The 20,618-nt window shown below is 43.0% G+C and overlaps 3 protein-coding genes across 4 annotated transcripts; 2 read left to right on the top strand and 1 right to left on the bottom strand.

Annotated features, from left to right (window-relative positions):
- Window positions 1-386: 386 nt before the first annotated feature.
- fam199x (family with sequence similarity 199, X-linked) lies at window positions 387-6,271 on the bottom strand. The gene is made up of 7 exons (XM_047020754.1): window positions 6,170-6,271; window positions 5,203-5,378; window positions 4,326-4,545; window positions 4,007-4,159; window positions 3,659-3,820; window positions 3,203-3,457; window positions 387-2,766 (listed from the first exon to the last, which is right to left on the bottom strand). Exons 2-7 carry the CDS (start codon window positions 5,367-5,369, stop codon window positions 2,590-2,592), a joined length of 1,134 nt encoding a protein of 377 aa, XP_046876710.1. The 5' UTR covers window positions 5,370-5,378; window positions 6,170-6,271; the 3' UTR covers window positions 387-2,589.
- A 38-nt stretch (window positions 6,272-6,309) lies between these two features.
- On the top strand, window positions 6,310-9,211 carry commd5 (COMM domain containing 5). Its single transcript, XM_047020767.1, has 7 exons — window positions 6,310-6,567; window positions 6,744-6,904; window positions 7,021-7,049; window positions 7,204-7,254; window positions 7,405-7,500; window positions 7,705-7,780; window positions 8,359-9,211. Exons 1-7 carry the CDS (start codon window positions 6,435-6,437, stop codon window positions 8,458-8,460), a joined length of 648 nt encoding a protein of 215 aa, XP_046876723.1. The 5' UTR covers window positions 6,310-6,434; the 3' UTR covers window positions 8,461-9,211.
- A 305-nt stretch (window positions 9,212-9,516) lies between these two features.
- Window positions 9,517-17,450, top strand: LOC124469352 (LON peptidase N-terminal domain and RING finger protein 3-like). Of its 2 annotated transcripts, XM_047022595.1 has the most exons (13): window positions 9,748-9,829; window positions 9,930-10,306; window positions 10,952-11,070; window positions 11,348-11,470; window positions 11,630-11,782; window positions 12,028-12,274; window positions 12,573-12,663; window positions 12,846-12,960; window positions 13,247-13,368; window positions 13,502-13,660; window positions 13,983-14,145; window positions 14,334-14,483; window positions 14,596-17,450. In XM_047022595.1, exons 1-13 carry the CDS (start codon window positions 9,750-9,752, stop codon window positions 14,752-14,754), a joined length of 2,058 nt encoding a protein of 685 aa, XP_046878551.1. In that variant the 5' UTR covers window positions 9,748-9,749; the 3' UTR covers window positions 14,755-17,450. The 2 variants fall into 2 exon arrangements, with proteins under 2 accessions (XP_046878544.1, XP_046878551.1); XM_047022588.1 differs by having other exon boundaries at window positions 9,517-10,306.
- Window positions 17,451-20,618: the final 3,168 nt, after the last annotated feature.

The raw sequence follows: 20,618 nt of genomic DNA, 5'->3' as shown, positions 1-20,618 counted from the left end.
CTTTGTAGGCTATGACTCAATACTTTTTGCTATTTTGTAATACATTTCTGTGGCCAGCGTTTCTGGAAATGAATGAGGGTAAAACCTTTTTTAGAACTGACTAAATGAAACTTAGGAAATCGGATGAAAATTTGACAGTTTTTAAGACGTTTTAAGGCCTTAAAGTTCAAGAATCAGAATAAGTTCAGAATTGTAGACTTAAGACCCTGCAGGAACCCTGTCAGTGGCATAACATATGAAGGGTCCAAAACTTGCCAACTTATTTAGATATATCAGATGCCTTCCTTTTTCCTCCTTTATTATGAAATATATATACTGCGTTGTGTTCAGTAGAATGTGAGCAACAACATTACATTTACTGTAGAAGCAAATATGAGATGACAAGATTCATCAATGTCAATTTATTTCTCAGTTCAAGGTACATTACATTTGCGTGGACCACACAACTTGCTTTTGGTAATGCTTTTTCCTAATCAGTACATATCTAAATGTTATAATGTACCATTAGTATAAAACGTATTTCCAAGAACCAACTATTCTTCCTCTACTGTCTTGGTCCAATAACCTTGTCCTTAGAATAAATGGTACAATACACAAATAGATCTGTTACCTTTGTTGATCAATTTTCAAAATAGAGATCTACTGACACTACCTGGTCAATCTAATATATTGTTTTCATAATTGCTTGAAGCCAAGAGAGAAAAAACCAAAACAAAACAGACAGCCAACTATACAGACCATGAAAAGTAAAGCATCTTAAGGTAAATACATTTCCAAATGAACAGCAGTTAGTGTTAAGTGTTAGGGTTCATAGGTTTACTTTGTTCACATGAACGGTCCACAACAGCAGAAAGGTGGGGACATGGAAAAGCGTCAGGAAACTTCTTTCCTGAAATCAACCCCCCGAACCAAACGAGTCCTATTCCTTAGAGTGAACTAGAAAAGGCTAATTTACTATTCAAAGCCACGACAGTTCCCACATTTTAGCTCAATACTGTAATAACAGATATGCTCTCTCTCATCCCTCAACAAACACAAAACAAGGAGAAAACAAAAACAATTAAAAACGTTTCTGACAGAGTAAGACTGCTGTCGCATTTTCCTATCGGAAAATAGGATCTCATTGTGTGAATAGATCTGTCAAGATAAAAGCCTTGTCCTGCTTTTCTGCTACAGGCAAGTCTAGCAAGCCTTCACATTCTGTACGATATATATATATACACTTTTTGATTACAGCTTTTGTCACTGACAAACTGAACTCAAAATCCAAAAAGGTGTCAAACATGGAACAGAAAGGGGAATCTTGAAGCAAACACTTGATCATTTGACAGTTGTATCTACACATGAAAAAGGACCGTTTAAATAGGACTGATGCGTTGAAAGCGTTTGTCTAGATGAGAAATCTCAGCTGTTAGTTCACCAAGATGGTGAAATGGTGGTGGTGATTTAGCACGCAAGGGCATCAGTGCTCCCTCTGTGCCTTCAGATGAAATGTGGCATACGAAGAATAAGCAAATTGATAACGTTTACATTCTATAACACTTATTTTATGTTTTCATTGTTGTCAACCTTTTATGTTTTTGTGCCACGTGCTGGGGAATGTTTCAACATTAGATGAAACATGAAACTTTGAACCGTGGCACAATGAAAAGAACACATTTTACTATAAGGTGTTCCTATATGTATTTAATTCAGATTCAGGTGTCCTCGACATAAGCATGAGATAGTAATCAATGATGGCATGTCCATAGGGGCAGGTTGGCTAAAGCTCTGATGAGGAACCACAACCCTCAATATCAAATGCAGGATACATCTCAAGAGTCGAAGGAACAATGTTATTCACCTTGCCCGCTGAAGCAATCATATTTGAATTTGACATGTAAGCTACATACAAGCTACTTTGGCAAGTAGCTTGTGAAATGGCTACGTGAAATAGCCAGACAGCATAGCCGTTATACTTGGTTACATTCATACAATTCTTGGTTTCATAGAATCGAACAAAAATGTTTGTTACGGCAAAGCAGAGAGCTTTGTAGTATCAAGTACCAAAACTGAATGTTGTACTGCATTGACAATAATGCTGGACAAAAGCAAATTTAACCTAAAGACAAGTCAATGTCGGACTTGACAATACTATGCTCCCAACTTTGTTAGTAGACTCACAAGCCAACTGCAGGACAATGTGTGCAATTCCCAATCAGTCGGATCAAACCTTGTCGGTGGCACCTTATCCTAGTGTCTCCAAGTTTCCTTCCCTCGTTTCAGTCCCCTCCACCCTTTACTGATTTGAGGTCAGGACAAGTGAGACCAACATGGAGGATATCCACCAGGGGGGTGGTGGAGCCTCCCTTCCCCACCTGTCCAGGTCAACAACACCTGTGGTAAACGGCAGACATGACACCAGGAGAGGGAAAGCCACCGGTGTAAGACTATTGAGACGCAGCCGTTGTGGCTGGGCGTGTGCATATAGAAGGTGTTGGGGGGGCTGGCGGGGGGGGCTAACTCTCGGCGCTGTGCGGATGGGGGGGGGGGGGATAGGTGTATTCAGGGGGCAGGCGTAGAGGGAGCACTGAGCTGGGATCACCGTGGTCACATCAGAACGTCCACCACGTGGTCGCTGTGGTCCTCCTCCTCGGTGACCCGCAGGGCGAGGACCTGCTCGTTCAGGAACAGGCCGCTGAGGCGCTCCTTGCGGGCCTGACGCTGTTCCTTCAGCTGGCGTTTGCGCAGCGCCTTCTGCTGCAGCTTCCGCTGCTTGGAACGCTTCTGTTGGGACACATTTGCATTTGAGTCATTTTGCAGACGCTGTTATCAAGAGCGACTTACAGTGAGTCCAGGGACATTCTCCCCAAGGCAAATAGGATGAAGTGCCTTGCCCAAGGACACAACGTCATATAGCACAGCCAGGAATCAAACTGGCAACCTTCTGATTACTAGCCCGATTCCCTAACCACTCAGCCACCTGACTTAACACAGGTGGGGGGGCTGAGCTTTCACTGGACCCTGCCAAAGGATCATTCAACTGCCACAAAAATAACACTGGGCACACTACATTACGTGAAATAGTTAGTTACTTAGCAATGTTAAATTTAGCATGCTTGAGTTTGTCATTTGATTTCAGTGTATTTTTATGCTAAACGCAGTAACATGCAGAGCATGTATTCACATTTACATGTTCGGAATAAATACTGCTGAGTTTTACCTTGGAGTCTCGGATGCGCTCGGCGGCGCTGGCCAGGTTCCCGTCGCTGTGGGCGCGGCTGATGTTGGCTGTGCTGGCGTTGGAGGCGGTGGAGCCCGTGGTGGAGCTGCTGGTACTGCTGACCATGCTGGCGTTGCTGCTGCTGGCCCCGCTCACGCCGCTGGTGCTGGCGCTGCTGTGGCCGCTGCGCTTCCAGCTGTCCCTGGTGCTGCTCGCCCGCTGACGGGGGCTGTGCTCCCGGATGTAGCTTCGCACCTGGGGGGTGGAGATGGAGGGGTAAGTCGTCCGGGAACAATAGGGAAAATCACACCGAGTTCTGTTTGGGGAGTGGGGTTAAGGCTTGACAAGATGTATTAACCCCCAGCCATGCATGGATAAACCAAAAGCATATTCATACACAAACATGTTGCATCATCACAGGATATAAACTAAGGGCATCTCTGGAAAGTATCTCACTTGTTTGAGTTTCTCGTCGGTTAGACAGTTGAGCTCGATGATGAACTCGCTGTCTGTGGGGGAGATCTGGGCGCAGGGGTCGATGATCTTGATGATGTCCAGCTGTTCTCTCAGGCCCATCTCTGTGCTGACCTTACGGCTCAGGTATTCTATGTACTCCACCTAGACACACACATAGAACATGTTACTTACACACACACACACATTTCAGATCTAGGGCCTGATTTGGCAGTTGTGAAACTTAAAACTCGAGAACGATGTGCTGTGGTTGAAACCTAGCAGGAGAACCGTATCTCTGCAACCCCATGAGAATTGATAATGAGAGAGGAGAGTGTGTCGGCCCCATACCTGCTCATCATTGGTCATGGCACTCCATGGCAGTTCATCCAGGTTCCTGTGAGGTTTAGTTTTCCTCTTAGAGAACAAGCAAGGTGAGCTCGGAACGCTTGGTATAATGTCAGACAGCACATCACTCCCACTGGCGATGTCACTTCCTGGGAGCTAGGGAGGTGGGGGAGGGGGGTCAATATTTTGTATCTACCCAAAGCGTGTTTAGGGTAACAAAAAAAGTGTTCACAAAATCAATCCCACTCTTTTATCCAGTCGGAAAGTAACAGTTTTAAACGAACATACTAAATGTGTCATGTCATTTAAGAGTCTGCAATACCTGCCACTCGAACTCGCTGTCAGACCAGTCCCAGTAGGTGGAGATAGAGGAGGACACGTCACTGCACACAGAACCCTCAGGAAACAGGTCGAAGGAGGTGAACTCCTGGTCATCCAGAAGAGAGTAGCAGTCCTCCTGGTCTCCAACAGAGACAGAGGAGAACAGCTCCTCGCTGCATTCTGAGCTCGCCACGCTGGTCCCACATGACGTCAGATTCCATCTGGTGGGAAGAGGATGGAATATGTTGTTGGGCTATATTGTTCAAGTGTTCTAATAAATACACTATTTAACCAATAGTATGTGGACACTGCTCAGTATCAGGAGACCTGTTGAACCTCTTATTACAATTAATATGGGAGCTGCTTTACACATTTTCTACAACCGCCTTCACTTTTCGGGGAAGGCTATCGTATAGACGTTCGAACATTGGAAGTAAATCCCACATCCTCCAGCCACAAAAGCTTTAGGGACTTTTGCACACACTTTTTTTGGTGACTTGATCACCTGCCTTGCAGATGGTGTTAGAATGTGTCCTCAATGTAATTGATGGTGTTAAGATCTGGGATCTCTGTATAGACCAGTCCAATTTTCCACAATAATCTTGACAAAATATTTCTCTGTATGGACTTCACTTTGTGCTATTATTAAGCTGAAACAGGACAGGGCCTTTCACATATTTTTACCACAAAGTTTGAAGCACAGAATTGTCTAGAATGGAGAAAATAGTGTGTTTCCAAACCTCTTAAAAACCAAAGCAAATAGTTTCCTACTGGAGACAAGTAGAAATTATGACTTGGCAAACTATTGATTTCTTTATGCCATCAGGATTTGTTGGTTAATTCTGTATAAAATGCAAGCTGCTGCAGTCTGTACTTACCTATTGCTATGGAAACGGCGAAGAGGGTCAGTCCGGTGACAGGATGATAGCTGGCAGCCGAAGTCACTAACATCAAGCGTGCCCGCCTCACTTGGGTTACCCCGTTGGGACAGGAGAGGAAACGGCTCCTCTGGAGCAAGGAACTTTTCGTACAGGGCGTCAGACATTTCTTACACCTTAATGCACAGACGGAGACAAGATTCCATAAGAATACAACAAAAATCATGTTATGTTACGATATAAATTATACTTGGTCTTGGAAGTTTATAGGAATTTGACTTGCCAGTTGCCACATATTCTGTTGATAAACATAACTTTAGGCCTGTTATGCTGGGTTTGTAGGTACATTCTGTAGCTAGCTAGCAATACATTGCTACAGTAGTTGAATGATATCAGTAGTTGTGTGTCTTGCTAACAAACTACATCACAGACCAGTGCTAACCTTACAGTAGGCCTAGAATTAACTTTTAACGGCTTCTAATAAGATTGTTTTTCGAGCCATCACAGACCTGCTAGTAATACGCTTTTGCTAGCTACTAGACTAGCTTAATAATGTCGACTAGCTAACCAGTGGCCTTGGCAGAAAGAAAAAAAAGTTCGAATCATAGTACAGTACTGTAAGCCTACTACGTGACGAGCCAATTACTTACTGTTATGCTGGTCAGTAGCTCTTAAGTTTAGCTAAATGTTGGAAATGTTTGCACTGCCAAATGAACACAAAACCTGCTATGGTAGATATCAGGTTAGGGCCTTCCCGTGTTGCTCACAACCCTGGCTAGCTAATGTAGCTGCTACAGCAGCTAGACTATCTTTGACTCACTTAACTCAACTTAGCATAGCTAAGCCGTTAGCAAGCGCCCTATTCACCATGTAATCGGTGGTGAATAAACGATGAATGACTACCTAAACTACTGTTTAGATAATTGCTGAATATCTAGATATCTAAATTAAAGACGAATTAGCAAACCTTTCGTTGATCAAAGAACACTCCTCGTTGTCACCGCATTTGCAAATCTTCCCGACCCAGCTATGACAACAACCCACATTACACGTCATCGAGTTGGAGCTTTAGCGCCCTCTACTGCCCGCCTACTTCCACAGGAAGGACTCAATATCATGTCATGTGACACAACAAGGAAGCGATCTTCGTTCAACAGTAACTAAACACTTTTTGGAGTAAACACCAGCGAAGCATTAATACATTTAAAACCTGTAACAGCATATGATTTATCATGTCTGCAAGCCACAACAAGACTTCGGTCACAGATACAAGCTTTTTGGGTGGAAGGGTACCATCAGAAATCGAAATGATGGTTAAACACATGAAGGACTTGGATCATGAAACCTTCAGAAAATTGCTAAAAGGTAACGGGAACTGACCGTGCAGCATATTAATCTTCATTTGTTATGGATACATTTTATATTCAACATGTGGTTTTTTTGTGGTTGTATGGCAGCAATGCCTCGCCAACCAACGTAAATGCTTTAGCACATTTCAGGCTTTTTACAAATATAATAATACATGTTTTCTCAATTCTCAGCTGTTGTAAATGCCATAGAAGGTCAAGACTGCCAAGAAACAATGAAGGCTATAGCTGAAAGAAGTGTCATACCCGAGGAACGACTGAGTCACATTGTAGCTGGGATGTACAGACTCCTGAATGAGGCGTTACGCATTCCAACCACCTCTCTAAAACAAGAGGTAAGCAATTAGCATAGTGCGGCATGTAAAGGTAGGACATCTACCGGTATGACCTCTACATAACATCATGTTCTGACAATGTAAAATATGCCATGTTTGCCTTTACTGTCTTTCAGGCTTTCAAAGACAATCTCAGGGAATTGAGGTACGCTGTCTCATGGCTCAATATCATGCTTTAACCATTCCTTGTTTCAGAGACATGCTCACAAACAGTTGCATAATTTCTTAAAGTAACCTGATTCAAGTACTGGATGTTGTTATTAATATTATTGTAAATGTAACCTATTCTCTGACTTCAGGATACCAGAAGAATTCATCACAGATTTAGCAAGTGTGGTTTTTGGCAATCGGTATGTTATATTTATACCATTTATCTGTTTTGACATTTGACAGCACTCATCATAGTCTACATGTATGTGGCTGTTGCTTGCTGATGGCAATTTTTTTAATCTGTGTTTGTGGTTTGTTTATATTGTGACTGTGTCTGCATTTGTCCTCAGACGAGCTGTTCTGGAAGCTGTAGCAAGCCAGCGAGGGCCAGGGTTACCTGCTATGGAGGAATTTAGATGGAGAGTGGATGTTGCTATTTCAACCAGGTAGATTTTACATTACGTTTTCTTTGGAACTTAAACCAAGCAATGTGTGAGATACCGGCTTTGGTATAGCCTCAATAAGCATAGATGTGTGGCAATTTATGTAGTGTTGTTTGATATAGAGCTCTTTCACGAACATTAGGAAAACACTAGAAAGAGTTCATTAATATTGCATGCATCCTCATTGTGTATGTGTTCTCTCTGCAGCTCTCTAGGCCGTGCCTTGCAACCCTCTATTCTCATGCAGATGAAACTCTCTGATGGAAAAGCACATCGCTTTGAGGTACTATAACCCTTTAGGACAGAACCATATAACAATATAGTAAAATAATTTTCAAAATGTCCTTTTGGAGGTTTACATCTATTTCTAAGTTGACTTGATTGTCATGTGTGTCCAGGATTCAATCCCTGTTATGTGCACTTGTGTTATAGCACTGATACTTGTCCTCATTAGGTCACTGGCTGTAGTGATTATGTAATTAGATCACAGGCTCAGTATCACAAACCCATCACCTATATCCCTATTCCTTTCTGTGTGGATGTACAAATATAACTACTGTACTGCTCTAAAATTGCACTAGTGCCCCACTATTGTAGGTTAACATTTCGTTTTTTGTGTCATATTTAGATTCTGACAAAAACATTTTTTGAAATTATGTCACAGGGTGTTTTGTTTCAATTACTTTTTCATTGTTTGTTTGTATAACTTGCATGCCAAGTTATAAGCAACATTCCAATAGTTTAATATATTGGCATTATCCAAGGTAAGGAAAACAACAACAATCTGGGAAAAATAGTACCACCAGCTGAAAAGGAGGCTCATGTTTGGTTCTTTTCTTCATGTATTTTCTATTCCTCCAGGTTCCAGTTTCCAAGTTTCAGGAGCTACGGTACAATGTGGCACTCATCCTGAAGGAGATGAATGATCTGGAGAAGAGAAGTGTGTTGAAGATTCAAGACTGACTGCTCGGTTGTCTCCCTATAGATGCGATATCTGCCGGTGATCGTCTATGCTCCAGACTGGCCTTCACTCTTGGTAGAAGGACCATAATTTGGTAGTTGGTAGGACTGAAAACAGATGGGAAAGCACTGGTTCAAGGACCAACATGTGTTTTTGTTATTGGACCCACTACGATACTTATTTGCAACACATCTCGCTATGTAATAATTTGTTTGATGCTTATTGAATGTACTTTGTAAGTTGAATGTGTGGTCAAAATATTATCCAATTCCAGGATTTGAATATTTCTAACATTTTGGAGATACTACAAATGTCATTGCTGTAGTTTTTTAAAAACTTTATCATGTTTCTGAATTAAATCTTTGATTGACAAATTGCAGAATATTTGACCTCTTAAGTGTCAGTGAGGTCAAATTGAGCAATGGGTCAAGCCCTGTTGCTAGGGCGAAGTCTAGACAAGCTGGCGGCGTTGATGGCCCAGTTTCAGAGTCACAGAAGTTTCCGGGCATGGTTGGCCTAAACCTGATATAGACCAGGCTGTCTGAAAATGGGTTTGAGTTAGGCTAATGCAAGACTAGACGACCTATATATCCTTACCAGTTGTGTGTGTGTGTGAATGTGTGTGTGTATGTGTGTGTGTGTGCGTGTGTGTGTGGGGGGGGGGTTATACTGCAGGTATAAACAGTAATCTCATGTCTAATACCGTTTAATAATCGTTTTATGAAAGTGTAAGCCTGATTAAATGTGATCTGTCAATTTAACATTGAGTAATTATTGTTAAGCTACACCTTAGGCAACCGTATCTGACAACTGCCTGTAACTGCGTAGGTCCTCTGTTTAGCGAAATGCTACAATCGTAAACTAGAAACGAGCGCTAAATCTATGCAAATTTGTAAATCTCACTTCAGGACGTTGACCGAATTAGATCAGTTGTCCCGACGCTTTCGGTGTTACAACTGAATTGTTTTGTAACAGTTGAAGATACTTATCCAATGAGAACAGCTGGCATTGGTCACATGACAACGTTTACGTAAGCCTTTTTTTTTTTCATTGAGAATATCATTAATGGTGTACGATGCTGTCGCCGCAAAGTAGTGAGCTGAACAGAGGGCGAAGAGCTAAGAAAATGAGTGGAATACGGTTTGACCATTTACTTCCAAGTAGGCAACAGTGAATCTATTGCCATTACATCCCCACCTAACATGGGTACGGAGTGCGCCAATGGAATGCTGCAGCTTGCGGCTGAAGCGTTTCAATCTAAAAACTTCGAGCTGGCGGCTGACATCTACGAATGCCAACTGCTGCACATCAACGACCCTGCTTCTCAGCTGGAACTGTTGGTGAAGAGAGCAGATGCTCTGGCGTACGGTGGTAAGGTACCCGAAGCCTTCGAAATGTACAAGAAAGCCTCAGAAATCGAAAGACTACGGCCTGTTCACCTGGAAAATCTGATAGAATATCTCGTTTACAGTATTCAAAGAAAGGAGGACGCAGATGATCACCACCGGCTACGAGGCGACATTAAAGAAGGCGATGCATACGATGCTTTCTCATGCAGGATATGTTATGGATTTCTATATGAGCCGGTTACATTGCCTTGCGGACATTGCTTTTGTAAAAAGTGCCTGGATAGAGAAAAGACTCCCGTCTGTTGCAAAGAGTGCAATGACAGTTCCAAAATTGCCGATGTTAACAGTTACAGAGTTAATGTAATTCTCAGTAACTTGCTTTCAAAGTGGTTTCCTATTCAATTACATGCTGTTCAGTTGAGACGTGAGGGGAATGGATTGTACGCAGAAAAAAGAATGGAAGCTGCTTTGGAAAAATACAACGAAGCAATACAAATAGGTAAGATGAATATATATGTTACTATTATGAGCCTTTAGGCTGCTTACAATTTAAACTCCTAGACAACCGCATAGTTTATACATTTTTATTTAAAAACAATAACCAATGCGCATTTTCTATTTTATAGACCAAATGTCCAGGTTAATTAGCAGCATTGTTAACTGACTGCAGCAATAAGTACATTGTAATATTGATCCGCAATGTCTTTTATTATTGTACTCCTATCCTCTGGACTGGGACAGCGTCATACCAGAAGTGGTCAGCGCGTGGTAGTTGAATAAGATGTTATGTAGGCTAGAAGACTAAATATTACGTAAAGGCGTGCGTCGGTGCTTTTCCTCATTGTGTAACAACAATAAAACTGCGAATGTAGGTCAAGGGTATACCTCAGTTCACTGCCAGTTGCAGCACTGTTGGTTTCACTGACTGGTGGTGACCTAGTGTACACAGATTACATTAGACAATTCAGTATCTTTAATAGGCATGCATCATTATATAAAGAGCAGTTATTTGCTTAGATGTGCAAAAGTATACCGACCTTGAATGTTACTGAAAATCACTTGTATTGAAGAAAACTGAAGATACATTATTGTTCTGTCAAGTCCATGTGTCAAATAGTTCTCTCTCACTCTTTTTAATGTCCAGCACCAAGGGACCATGTGTTATTCAGCAATCGATCACAGATCAATTACAGTCTAAAGAACTATGAGGATGCCCTACGTGATGCAGAACTGGCCTGCAAACTCATGCCTCTGTGGTCAAAGGTGAGGATTAAATATTATAAATATAGAGCACATCAGTAGAGCTGGCACTACAAGATGGGCAGGGTTGGGTGTTGCCCACTGAAAGATTATATTGCCCTTCCACCTTATATCTTCTGAGTAATATATTAGCTTCAAAGCAAATGTTGAATTACCCACCCAAAACCTTTACCCCTGTATCTTATTTACTTTTATTGTTGTAGATGTGTATGTGTTATACTTTGTGTTGCAGCTCCGTGTAAGAGGATAGACATCACTAACCACATTTACCTTCCCATAGGGACACATAAAGAGAGCTCAAACTCTTGTCACTCTTGGGAAGACAGAAGAAGCTTTAAGAGAATACCTAGTCTGTATTTCCTTAGAGTCTGACTGCAAAGTAGCCAGAACAGAGGCTCAGAAGGTTAGTAATATGATTCAAATGTTCATATCAATGTTCTAGTCAAATGCATTACTGCCAGACACTACCAAATGATTCAAACTTGAATTGAAGGCACAAAAGCCATGTTGATGCTGGCGGTGACAATAATCCCTTCTCTTTTTCTTTGTCTATTTTCTGTAGATCCTGGCAGATCTCTTGGGCCCTGAGACTGACCATGTCCACACCAGGATCCTGGACTGTTCAAGTCTTATATCTTCCAGATCCAGAATTAAAGGCTCCATCCTATGCCCCCCCACCTCTGGCAGGCTTGTAGACCCTGCCCAGCCCTACAAGGTGAGAGACTCTTTTGACCAGTTCTGGAAGAGTTGCTGCTATTTCACCATGCATGTTTGGCTAACTAGTATGTTCATTGTCTGACCCATCCTTTATCCTTCGAACAATTACACTATGGAGAATAGTTTGTTAGTGTGTAGCATGTTCATGTATTCATATAATATGGTATTAGCCCCTCTAGTGAAAAACACTATGAGCAATGAAGTCAGAACATGGTGACTGACATACATACAACTCCTTCCCAGAAGTGCAAAGTGGTCAACACCAGCAGAACTGCCTCTGAGGACAAGCTGGCCCCCCCTTGTCCCCAGTCGGACCCCAGGCAAGCAGCCTGCCCGAGGGGCAAGACCGAGTGCTGCAAGATCAAAGGTGAAGAGGAGGAGGTGGACGGAGCTCTTCACGCCACCGTCATTGACAGGAGTCTTTTTCTCAAGCGCAAACGTAGCACAGATGAGGACGTTAGCGAAGACGCCAGCAAGCGGCCACATTTCGGTGAGCCTTGAGACTTTGTTTTTGTCACCTTCCCTCTGAGTCTGAATCTGAATTCATATCATTGCATTACAGTTGCCTCTAGACAGGCATGGGACAAATGCTGTATAAATATAGCTAGCATCATCTCCTTTTATGACAAAGGGTGCCATTTATGCACATTTGTAACTTAATGCAAAATTATATATTGTTCCCACAATTCATGACCAACACATACTAGAACCTTTATCCAAGGTGATATCATAGTGAGGTAGTTGTGGTTAGGGTGTGCTAAACCTTGCCATTATTTTGTCGTCTCCAGAGGTCGTCCAGAGCGAAAGAAATACTTCCTGGAGTGAAGTGGTGGGAGACCTCATTGACCCCACAGACCTGGAGTGTTCCCTCTGCATGAGGTAATTACTCAAATAGCAAGTTACTCCATCATAACATAGCCTACAACAATAATACAAAAAGCATAAAACGTTACCTAAACAGGCCGGCCGGCTTACGCAGAGCACGTATTGTACATTGGAGTGGTAAAACTGGTACTATTGTTTTGCCTACTTTGCCTACTTTTCTCCCTGGTATCCCCTAGGCTGTTCTATGAGCCTGTCACCACTCCCTGTGGACACACCTTCTGTCTCAAGTGTCTGGAACGGTGTCTGGACCACAACCCTAAGTGTCCCCTCTGCAAGGAGGAGCTTTCTGAGGTAAGCACACTTTGGTGTCAACCAGACCGCTGCATGTACATACGTCCCTATATATAATCCATGAACAGAAACTACTTTTACCACCATTTTACTACATGCTGCATCACATATCAAACTGTGATGACCCGCCTTTGTTGGAAATGCAATGGAAGGGGATCTCAATTAACAATGAGGAATGCAAATTGTTTTGTAAAAAAAGAAAAAAGATTCTGGCGTTATTTAAATGTTGTTCAGCAACACAGGAGGGTTAATATGTGTATCCCTCCTTCTCTGCCCGTCCAACCAGTACCTGGCTCAGAGGCAGTACTGTAAGACCATCCTTATGGAGAACCTTATCTACAAGTACCTGCCGACAGAGCTACTGGAGAGGCAGAACGTCAACCAGGAAGAAATGGCTGAATTATCCAAGTAAGAACCTCAGTCCCAGTAGGACTAGTTGACAGGGGCAGCTGTCACACTGAGGCAGCAGTTCCATGTTACAGTACATTAGTACTTTTTTCTTTTTCCCCAACCAATGTCTTTTTTCTTTTTGTGCTCTCAGTCTCAACAAGAACGTGCCTATCTTTGTCTGCACCATGGCCTTTCCCACTGTGCCCTGCCCGCTGCACATCTTTGAGCCTTGCTACCGCCTGATGATCCGCAGATGCATGGAGACTGGGACCAAGCAGTTTGGGATGTGTCTGGGGGACTCCCTCAAAGGGTGGGTGCCACACTGGGGACCTCACCGCTTACATACTCAGGAAGTCTCAGGATTGTAATGATTACCAACATTTGTATTTGTGTAATCTGAAACTGATTGGCTCAACAGCATGGCTAGACAATGGCAAACAAAGTCAAACCAAAGAACTTCCTCAATAGGAGTATCAATATGCAAATCGTACAGTGGCAAAATATCATAGAAATCATTTGCGTAATTCAGTCAGTGGTACGGGTTTAGCATGTGGGTTAAAATCGTCTTGTTTGCCTTATTCGTACACATTTTTTATGAATTTACATACTCACCGTTTCTCCTTCACTTCCAGGTTTGCGGACTATGGCTGCTTGCTAGAGATCCGAAACGTGGAGTTCTTCGCCGACGGACGCTCGGTGGCAGACACCATCGGCCGGAGGAGGTTCAAGGTCATCCAGCACAGCCAGAGGGACGGCTATAACACAGCCGACATCGAGTACCTGGAGGACGTCAAGGTATGAGAGCACCACCACAAAGATGAACACAATGTTATTTGGCTCAAAAAGTCATTTTTCATCGTTAAAAGATGTCAACAGATTTGTTTAGCATGGTAAAACGTTCTAATGTAAGCATTGTTACTCCTTTCTCAATTCATAATCAGGGAGTATTCTAAAATGTAAGCCATGATGTCTGGTTGCGTTAGGTGGAGGGGCTGGCGGAGCAGGAGCTGCAGTGTCTTCATGATGCAGTGTACGACCAGGCCCTGGTCTGGGTCAACTCCCTGAAGCCTGAGCAGAAGGAGCGCATCGTGGGCCACTTCGGACCCATGCCAGAGAAAGACTCCCAGCCTCAGGTACGGTACAAATAGAACCCTGGACTCAAATCTCTGGGGGGGACACACACCTGCACACACACACAAGCCGAGAGCGGTAGTACTGACCGTAACTCCGTTGGTCTCTTTGCAGGCCAGTCCCAACGGTCCGTCCTGGTGCTGGTGGCTGCTAGCAGTTCTGCCCCTAGAGGGTCGCGCCCAGCTGCCCTTCCTCGCACTCACCTCCCTCAAGGACCGCCTCAGCGGCATCCGCAGGGTGCTGCTCTTCATGGCCCGCAATCGCCAGCGGTGACTCGAATCAGCCTCGCTCATTCCGCATCCTCCATGCCCCCTAGCCTCAGAGACCCTCTCAGTGTCCCACTGAACTGTCCCTGAGGACACCCCCCCTCCCTTATATACCCCTCATGTAGCTCCCCCCCAACCCCAGAGATACTTCCTACAAGGACTTCCTCATCTAAGTCCTGTCTGACTGTACGTTTTGCAAAACAAACAAAAAAAGACCAAATTGCTGAGTTATCAAGCCTTCATGTAAATACTAGACTTGGGCAAGAAAGTGACAATGATTCTTCACTATCTGTGCGTTGAAGATTGGGTGTCTTCCTACCAAGTTTGCTTTCTTCCTCCCTCTCTTCTCTCCTTCTTCCAAGAACTAGAAGCTAAAATGGACCGTGATCTTTGAATCTGAGTGCTTTAAAACTGATATGGATTTTGTGTTATTGATTTGATTTGTTTTATATTTTTATCCTCCCCGTTATTTATAAACGTGTGTGTGCATGCAATATTGTTTACATGAGCAGGATGCCGAAAGCCGAACTAATAGATAGCTTGTTTCCAAAGGGTTTAACCTATTAAATCAACACCTACCAACATACATATAAAAAACTAAGAGAAAAGGACTATTCTGTCCAGAAAAACCAACTACCAAGTGTATCTGAGTTCCATTGAGGCCTAGACTTGCCATTTTTTCCTCCAGAGGATTATCATATGTTTTCCTGACCCACAGTGAAGGTATAAAAGACCTGGGTCATTTACCATTCGTAAATACTAGAAAGAAGAAATACTTCACACAGCACAATAGAACAGCACCAAACAGTGCAAACCTTGAGTTCAAACGAACACGCTTCAAAAGTATTTATTCGGTGTATTTGACTTTGGTTTGTTGGTAGCTATACTAGGTACAAGTAAGGATCAAGTATTTATTGGTATTTATATGTTCAACTTGCACTTCTAGTTTAAGTAAGGGAAAGTATGTCATTGACCAGGATATGGTCTGTAGTGCTTCCCGAACTACAAACGATTTCCCTGCATGCTTCTGGGTAAGAGGTTAGTAGTGAACCTTACCTTCAGAAAAGTATGTTTTTCAACGTTGGATGATACATATTCCTTTGTTCGCCAGACTTTTTCATCATTTTCGACTATAATTTCCATGTTATGATGTCCTCCTTTTTCTACAAAACCTATTGGTCAAGGATGGTTTTGTTAAAGAAATGTGTGTATAAATGCAAGATGTTTTGTATTCCAAGGGCCAATACCATGTAACTGTATAGAGGACTGTACAGGCATATATCCTCAGTTGTCCGTGGCATAAATATACTCTCTGAACTTAATGGACTCTTCAAAGGCCACAACAACTTAAATAAGTTATAAGTAACAGTAATGGCAATAACTGCTCTTATTTCGGCTTACCAGAGATTGGCTGAGAAAGGGGGTAAAACTAGTTGAATGTCACTTTGCAATCACAGTTGTTGGGAAGTATCAGCTTTCAGTACTGCAGTTGGAATATCAGTCTGACCACCCTGACACTTTCCTGTTAATGTTTATGGTGTTTGGTATCAAAAAGCTGGAATTCAACTTATTGCCCCAAGAAATTCTCAAATTAGCTCTCTGTATTGGAAATTGAGTTCCAATGACCCAAATGTTCCTCAAGATGCCTGTTCAACTTCAGATACCTAAAAAGAATCTTTCTTGGCTGAGCAACAAGCCCGTAACACCACAGACTGATAAGATTGTGTTCTTTGTTATTTATTTATTTCAAATCATTTGAACCTGATGCCTGTGTTTTTCAAACTGTTCTCCAGTTGATCACAAGCTGTAGCAGAAGAACACAGATCTCCTTTTGAACATGTTTAGTGCCTTAAGTTGGATTGCTTCCATGTTGTCACTTGACCATCCCATGCTGTTCAAAATGAGGTAGCTATAGAAAAGTAGCAAAGAAAATTCAATGACATTTCTAAAGAGATTTGGCCCAAATGCAGAAATTAGGAACTAGTTCCTAGTTTCTTGAAGATGTAAAAATAATGATCCTTGCACTTGTTTCAAAATATTGGTACTAGATATTGTCTTACAAAGTCTTATTGTTTCAATTGAGTGTGTCATAAATTGGCAGATTTTTTGACATCATTGAGATCCCAGGGTCAAGAATTTGAAAATGTATACTGTGAATTCTTTTGGCATACATTATGTCAAGGACACAGTCTAAAACACAGTTTCTTATCCAATAAGCCACATCCTATGTGTATGACTAGTCATGTAATCTAAACCAAACTGTTCTTCAGCTATGCAAAGCTCCATTCAGTTATTCCATAGAAATTGGCAAAACCCAGTATCGACCCAGAAAAAAGAAATGTCTTCACCTTGTTTGAAATTTTGCACTTGGCCTTTGACAAACAAGCTCAGTCAAATCTACCTCTGGAAAACCCCTTGTAGCTCTTCCGCACAACGCTCTCATTGATTATTATCAAAGTGTTGTTATTGGTTTCCATGAAGATGACCATGAGGCTTATTCAGTGGTTGTATAACAAATGGCCTCTAACTGTATGCGTGTTTACAAAAATGAATGTACGTTGTTCAACATCCTCTGATGTTATACAGTTTGTCTGTTTTTGATATAGTAATTAGTATGCAATGTTTATGTACAGTTAAACAAGAACACTTCTGAATAAAAAAGATGAAGCTCTGTATCCCCGTGATGCAGAGGACACAAACACAGTTCCTGCATCTTTTGCTTTCATGTCCCACTTAAGTGTTTAGAACAGCAGACTCTGAGGTACGCCAGAGCTCTGTGGAAGACTTTAGAAAGTTCCAGAAGCTGGATGAGAGGGAGATGAGTGGTGGGACATCGAACTTATTTAGTGCAGGTCTCAGGGAGCAACTAGGCGTTATGCAACGCTTCGGAGAAATGTAGGTCAGAGAAGGAGAAGAAGCTAAGCCACTCCCCTTTCCCGCTCTCCCCTGCCTCCTGTAACCCACTGACCCACTTCCTACTGGCCTGCCCCTCTTTTCTGCTCCTGGAGGACTCTGGGAGGTAAGTTGGTGAATGGAGGCGGGCGGGGGGGGGGGTCTGTGATCTGGATACCTACGGTCTGGTCTGTGACAGAGAGGAGAGGGCGGGAGGGGAGATATGTTTAATAACACTTATATAAGGGGGCAGCAGGGACAGGGGGTTGCATAAACTTAGAAATGGGTTATCTGAATCTGCAGCCTATCAGGTTATAAGGGGTTCTCTGCATGGGCTGTGTCACTGACACCCTCTTTCTCTCTCGCACACAGAAAGAGTGCTATTCAGTATGGTGTCTAGGAATGGTGCCAGTTCTTGTGAAAAGAAGACTGCTTTATTTAGGCTCATTCCTATGGTATATGATATCTTTATTTGAAAGGCCTTTTGTTTCTATTTCAAGGTTAATCAACACACACACACAAAACAAACTTTGTGAGTCACAAACTGAGGTCTGAGCCCAGTTCCGTTTGTCCCTACCAAACAGCAGCACAGTTCCAGTGGATATGTTTTGCACAGTACAGTACAAGGCAATCTTTCTCTGCATCTGCCACCAATCAGATCCCTCCCCAGCCTGCCCTGGCCAGAGAGCCCTGGTCACATAACACCCACCCTCCCCCTCTGCCAAGAAGCAGCATTATGTAACGTCTAAGGAGAAGGTCAGTAGATGCAGGCGTCGCCATGGGAACTTGGCTGCTACAACCTTCCCCCGATTTTTTTTTAAACATGTAACGCGGCAGGCTTAACTAGGACAGAGCATTGCATTCTGGGAGAGCAGTTACCTAACTCACCCAGAAAAAATGCATCTGGTAGGTTAAGTGGCCTGTTTGTCTGTTGTTTGTCTCCGTGGTGATGTTATGTGTTTGTTAGTTGAAAGATGCCAGACGCTAAGTGTGAGGACTGGCAGGGAACTGGGATCAGCTTTCCCACCCCAGATTTGAAACGAGTCAGATACGGGACATGACACAGAGCAGATCTGAGGACAGCAACCACTGTTGGAATCGCTGACAGGGAGGCTGTCTTAAAAGGCTGTTTGCATGGTTTGTGATGACAGTTTGAGAGAGAGAGACAGACAGACAGAAAGAGAGAAAGATGTTGAGAAATGGAGACAGAGAGATATGCTGTGTAGGGAGTACCATGTAAGGGATTCTTCACACACTCCTTGAGAGCCAAACAAAATAGTACACGAGACGACCCTGACACAAACACCTTCAAGCCTCTCTGGGAGCCATCAGGAGGTACATGCTGAACTGACAAGTTAGAGTGTGAAACAGCATGGCACGGGGGAGTGGGGAACATGCTTGATCTGAACAGTGTATGGTACTATGAGGCAGTTCACAGAAGATATGTAGAGGATATGTGTGGAGGAGGAATGTGTATGCACAAACTAAACTGCGATGACAATGATAGGGAAGGAGAGAAGCACCTGGTATCTGGTCGAGGAGTTAGGCTGGAATTGTTTTTGTGGTGCAGTAGCAGGGTCTGTTTTGTGGGATTGCCTCTGGTGCTTTGGGTTGAGAGCAGGACAGGGGAAACGTCCCACAGTACTCCTCCAAAACCTCCTCCCAGTACACCGATACATTGGTACTCGCTTCCATACTGAAATGCTTGCGTACACAAATACATCTATATTTTGGATTAGGATTATTATTATTGTGTGAGATGCGTTCACTGTAGAAGTACTTTCAGTATACAATATACTCAATATATTGAGTAGATAATACAAAATGTGTGAGACAAAATCTTTGAAACCATTATCCATTTGTGCAAAAACACCTCCCGACTGTGAAATCAACAACTTTACACAAAGTGTACAAATGTTCCCAACTGTAATTAAGTGACCCCTGCGTACCACAGTAAGTGTCAACACCTCAATCCAACAGGATCATTGTGTAACCTACAGACAGACAGGCCGGCCTTGTGTCTCAGTCAGCTTTGGAAGACGACAGCCCGGGCGGGCCACCATCGATTGCCAACGCATCGTTTTAATGGGCTTAAACAGCCGAGGACAGCCCGGTTGTGCAACCAGGAGACGCACGAGCTGAGCTGTTCAACGAGGCCACCTCCTGTCATGGAGGCAAAGCCTGGATGGCCACAGACCACAGCAGCCAGAAGCCCTGCTGAATCGGTGTCAGTTACAGTCATGGACACTCACAGTTTGGTGTAAGTGTGACATTGGTGCTGTGGACATCTGTCCGTGTCTGTCTCTGTCCTGCAACATCCATGTATGTTGGAGCGTTTAAGACTCATTTGATACAACCCAGAGTGTGGTCTGTTTTGGGATTGTTCCAGAAGTTGGATAGAGCTGGGTAAACATGATCAAGTGCTCTTCAAGTGTAAGAGTAGTTGCTGCATAAGTTAACAGTTTACTGAGATCCAAATAAACAAAGAACACTAATTTGTTGAAATGGTACAGTACTGAACCCAGGTATGATAATGTCCACTTTAGCTACAAACTTTCTTTTGCTGCCTAAATAAGCCTGATAATATCTAGTAAAAATAGTCTGAGAATAGTAGAAGTGAAATTGTGAAACATCTCGAGTGATACTGGTCAGGGTCTGGGTTTCACTGTGTTCCACACAAATCATGAATACAAGCCCACATACGCGGGGGCCAAGCTCAGCCCCTCTCACCCACTGTGACCCGGCACACAGGGTTAGGAAGCACAATAGAGATTTCACGAGTCACCACACTGGCTAACACCCTTCTTCTATTCACCATTGTCATCTGAATACACGGAGCAGATTAGTGTCCATGACGATGTCACAGCAAGCCCACCTTCCAAAGCACAGAACAGAGGTCAAATCTGAAATGAACATTTTCATTCGATTGTATTGAATGATTTCAATCATAAAATACCTTTTAGCCAAAAGCATTTGACC

The sequence above is a fragment of the Hypomesus transpacificus genome, chromosome 1, assembly GCF_021917145.1.
Source record: "Hypomesus transpacificus isolate Combined female chromosome 1, fHypTra1, whole genome shotgun sequence".
NCBI lineage: Eukaryota > Metazoa > Chordata > Actinopteri > Osmeriformes > Osmeridae > Hypomesus > Hypomesus transpacificus.
This window is presented reverse-complemented; position numbering and strand designations above follow the sequence as displayed.

What these genes read in the sequence shown, in the direction of transcription:
- commd5 (XM_047020767.1), top strand. Translation starts at nt 6,435, where the DNA reads ATGTCTGCAAGCCACAACAAGACTTCGGTCACAGATACAAGCTTTTTG. An exon ending in CTTCAGAAAATTGCTAAAAG is followed by an intron (nt 6,568 to 6,743) that starts GTAACGGGAACT and finishes CTCAATTCTCAG; the next exon opens with CTGTTGTAAATGCCATAGAA. An exon ending in AGTGTGGTTTTTGGCAATCG is followed by an intron (nt 7,255 to 7,404) that starts GTATGTTATATT and finishes ATTTGTCCTCAG; the next exon opens with ACGAGCTGTTCTGGAAGCTG.
- LOC124469352 (XM_047022588.1), top strand. Translation starts at nt 9,661, where the DNA reads ATGGGTACGGAGTGCGCCAATGGAATGCTGCAGCTTGCGGCTGAAGCG. An exon ending in CAACGAAGCAATACAAATAG is followed by an intron (nt 10,307 to 10,951) that starts GTAAGATGAATA and finishes TTTAATGTCCAG; the next exon opens with CACCAAGGGACCATGTGTTA. An exon ending in CCAGAACAGAGGCTCAGAAG is followed by an intron (nt 11,471 to 11,629) that starts GTTAGTAATATG and finishes TATTTTCTGTAG; the next exon opens with ATCCTGGCAGATCTCTTGGG.
- fam199x (XM_047020754.1), bottom strand. Translation starts at nt 5,369, where the DNA reads ATGTCTGACGCCCTGTACGAAAAGTTCCTTGCTCCAGAGGAGCCGTTT. An exon ending in CGCCGTTTCCATAGCAATAG is followed by an intron (nt 4,546 to 5,202) that starts GTAAGTACAGAC and finishes TCTTCCCACCAG; the next exon opens with ATGGAATCTGACGTCATGTG. An exon ending in AGCGCATCCGAGACTCCAAG is followed by an intron (nt 2,767 to 3,202) that starts GTAAAACTCAGC and finishes GTGTCCCAACAG; the next exon opens with AAGCGTTCCAAGCAGCGGAA.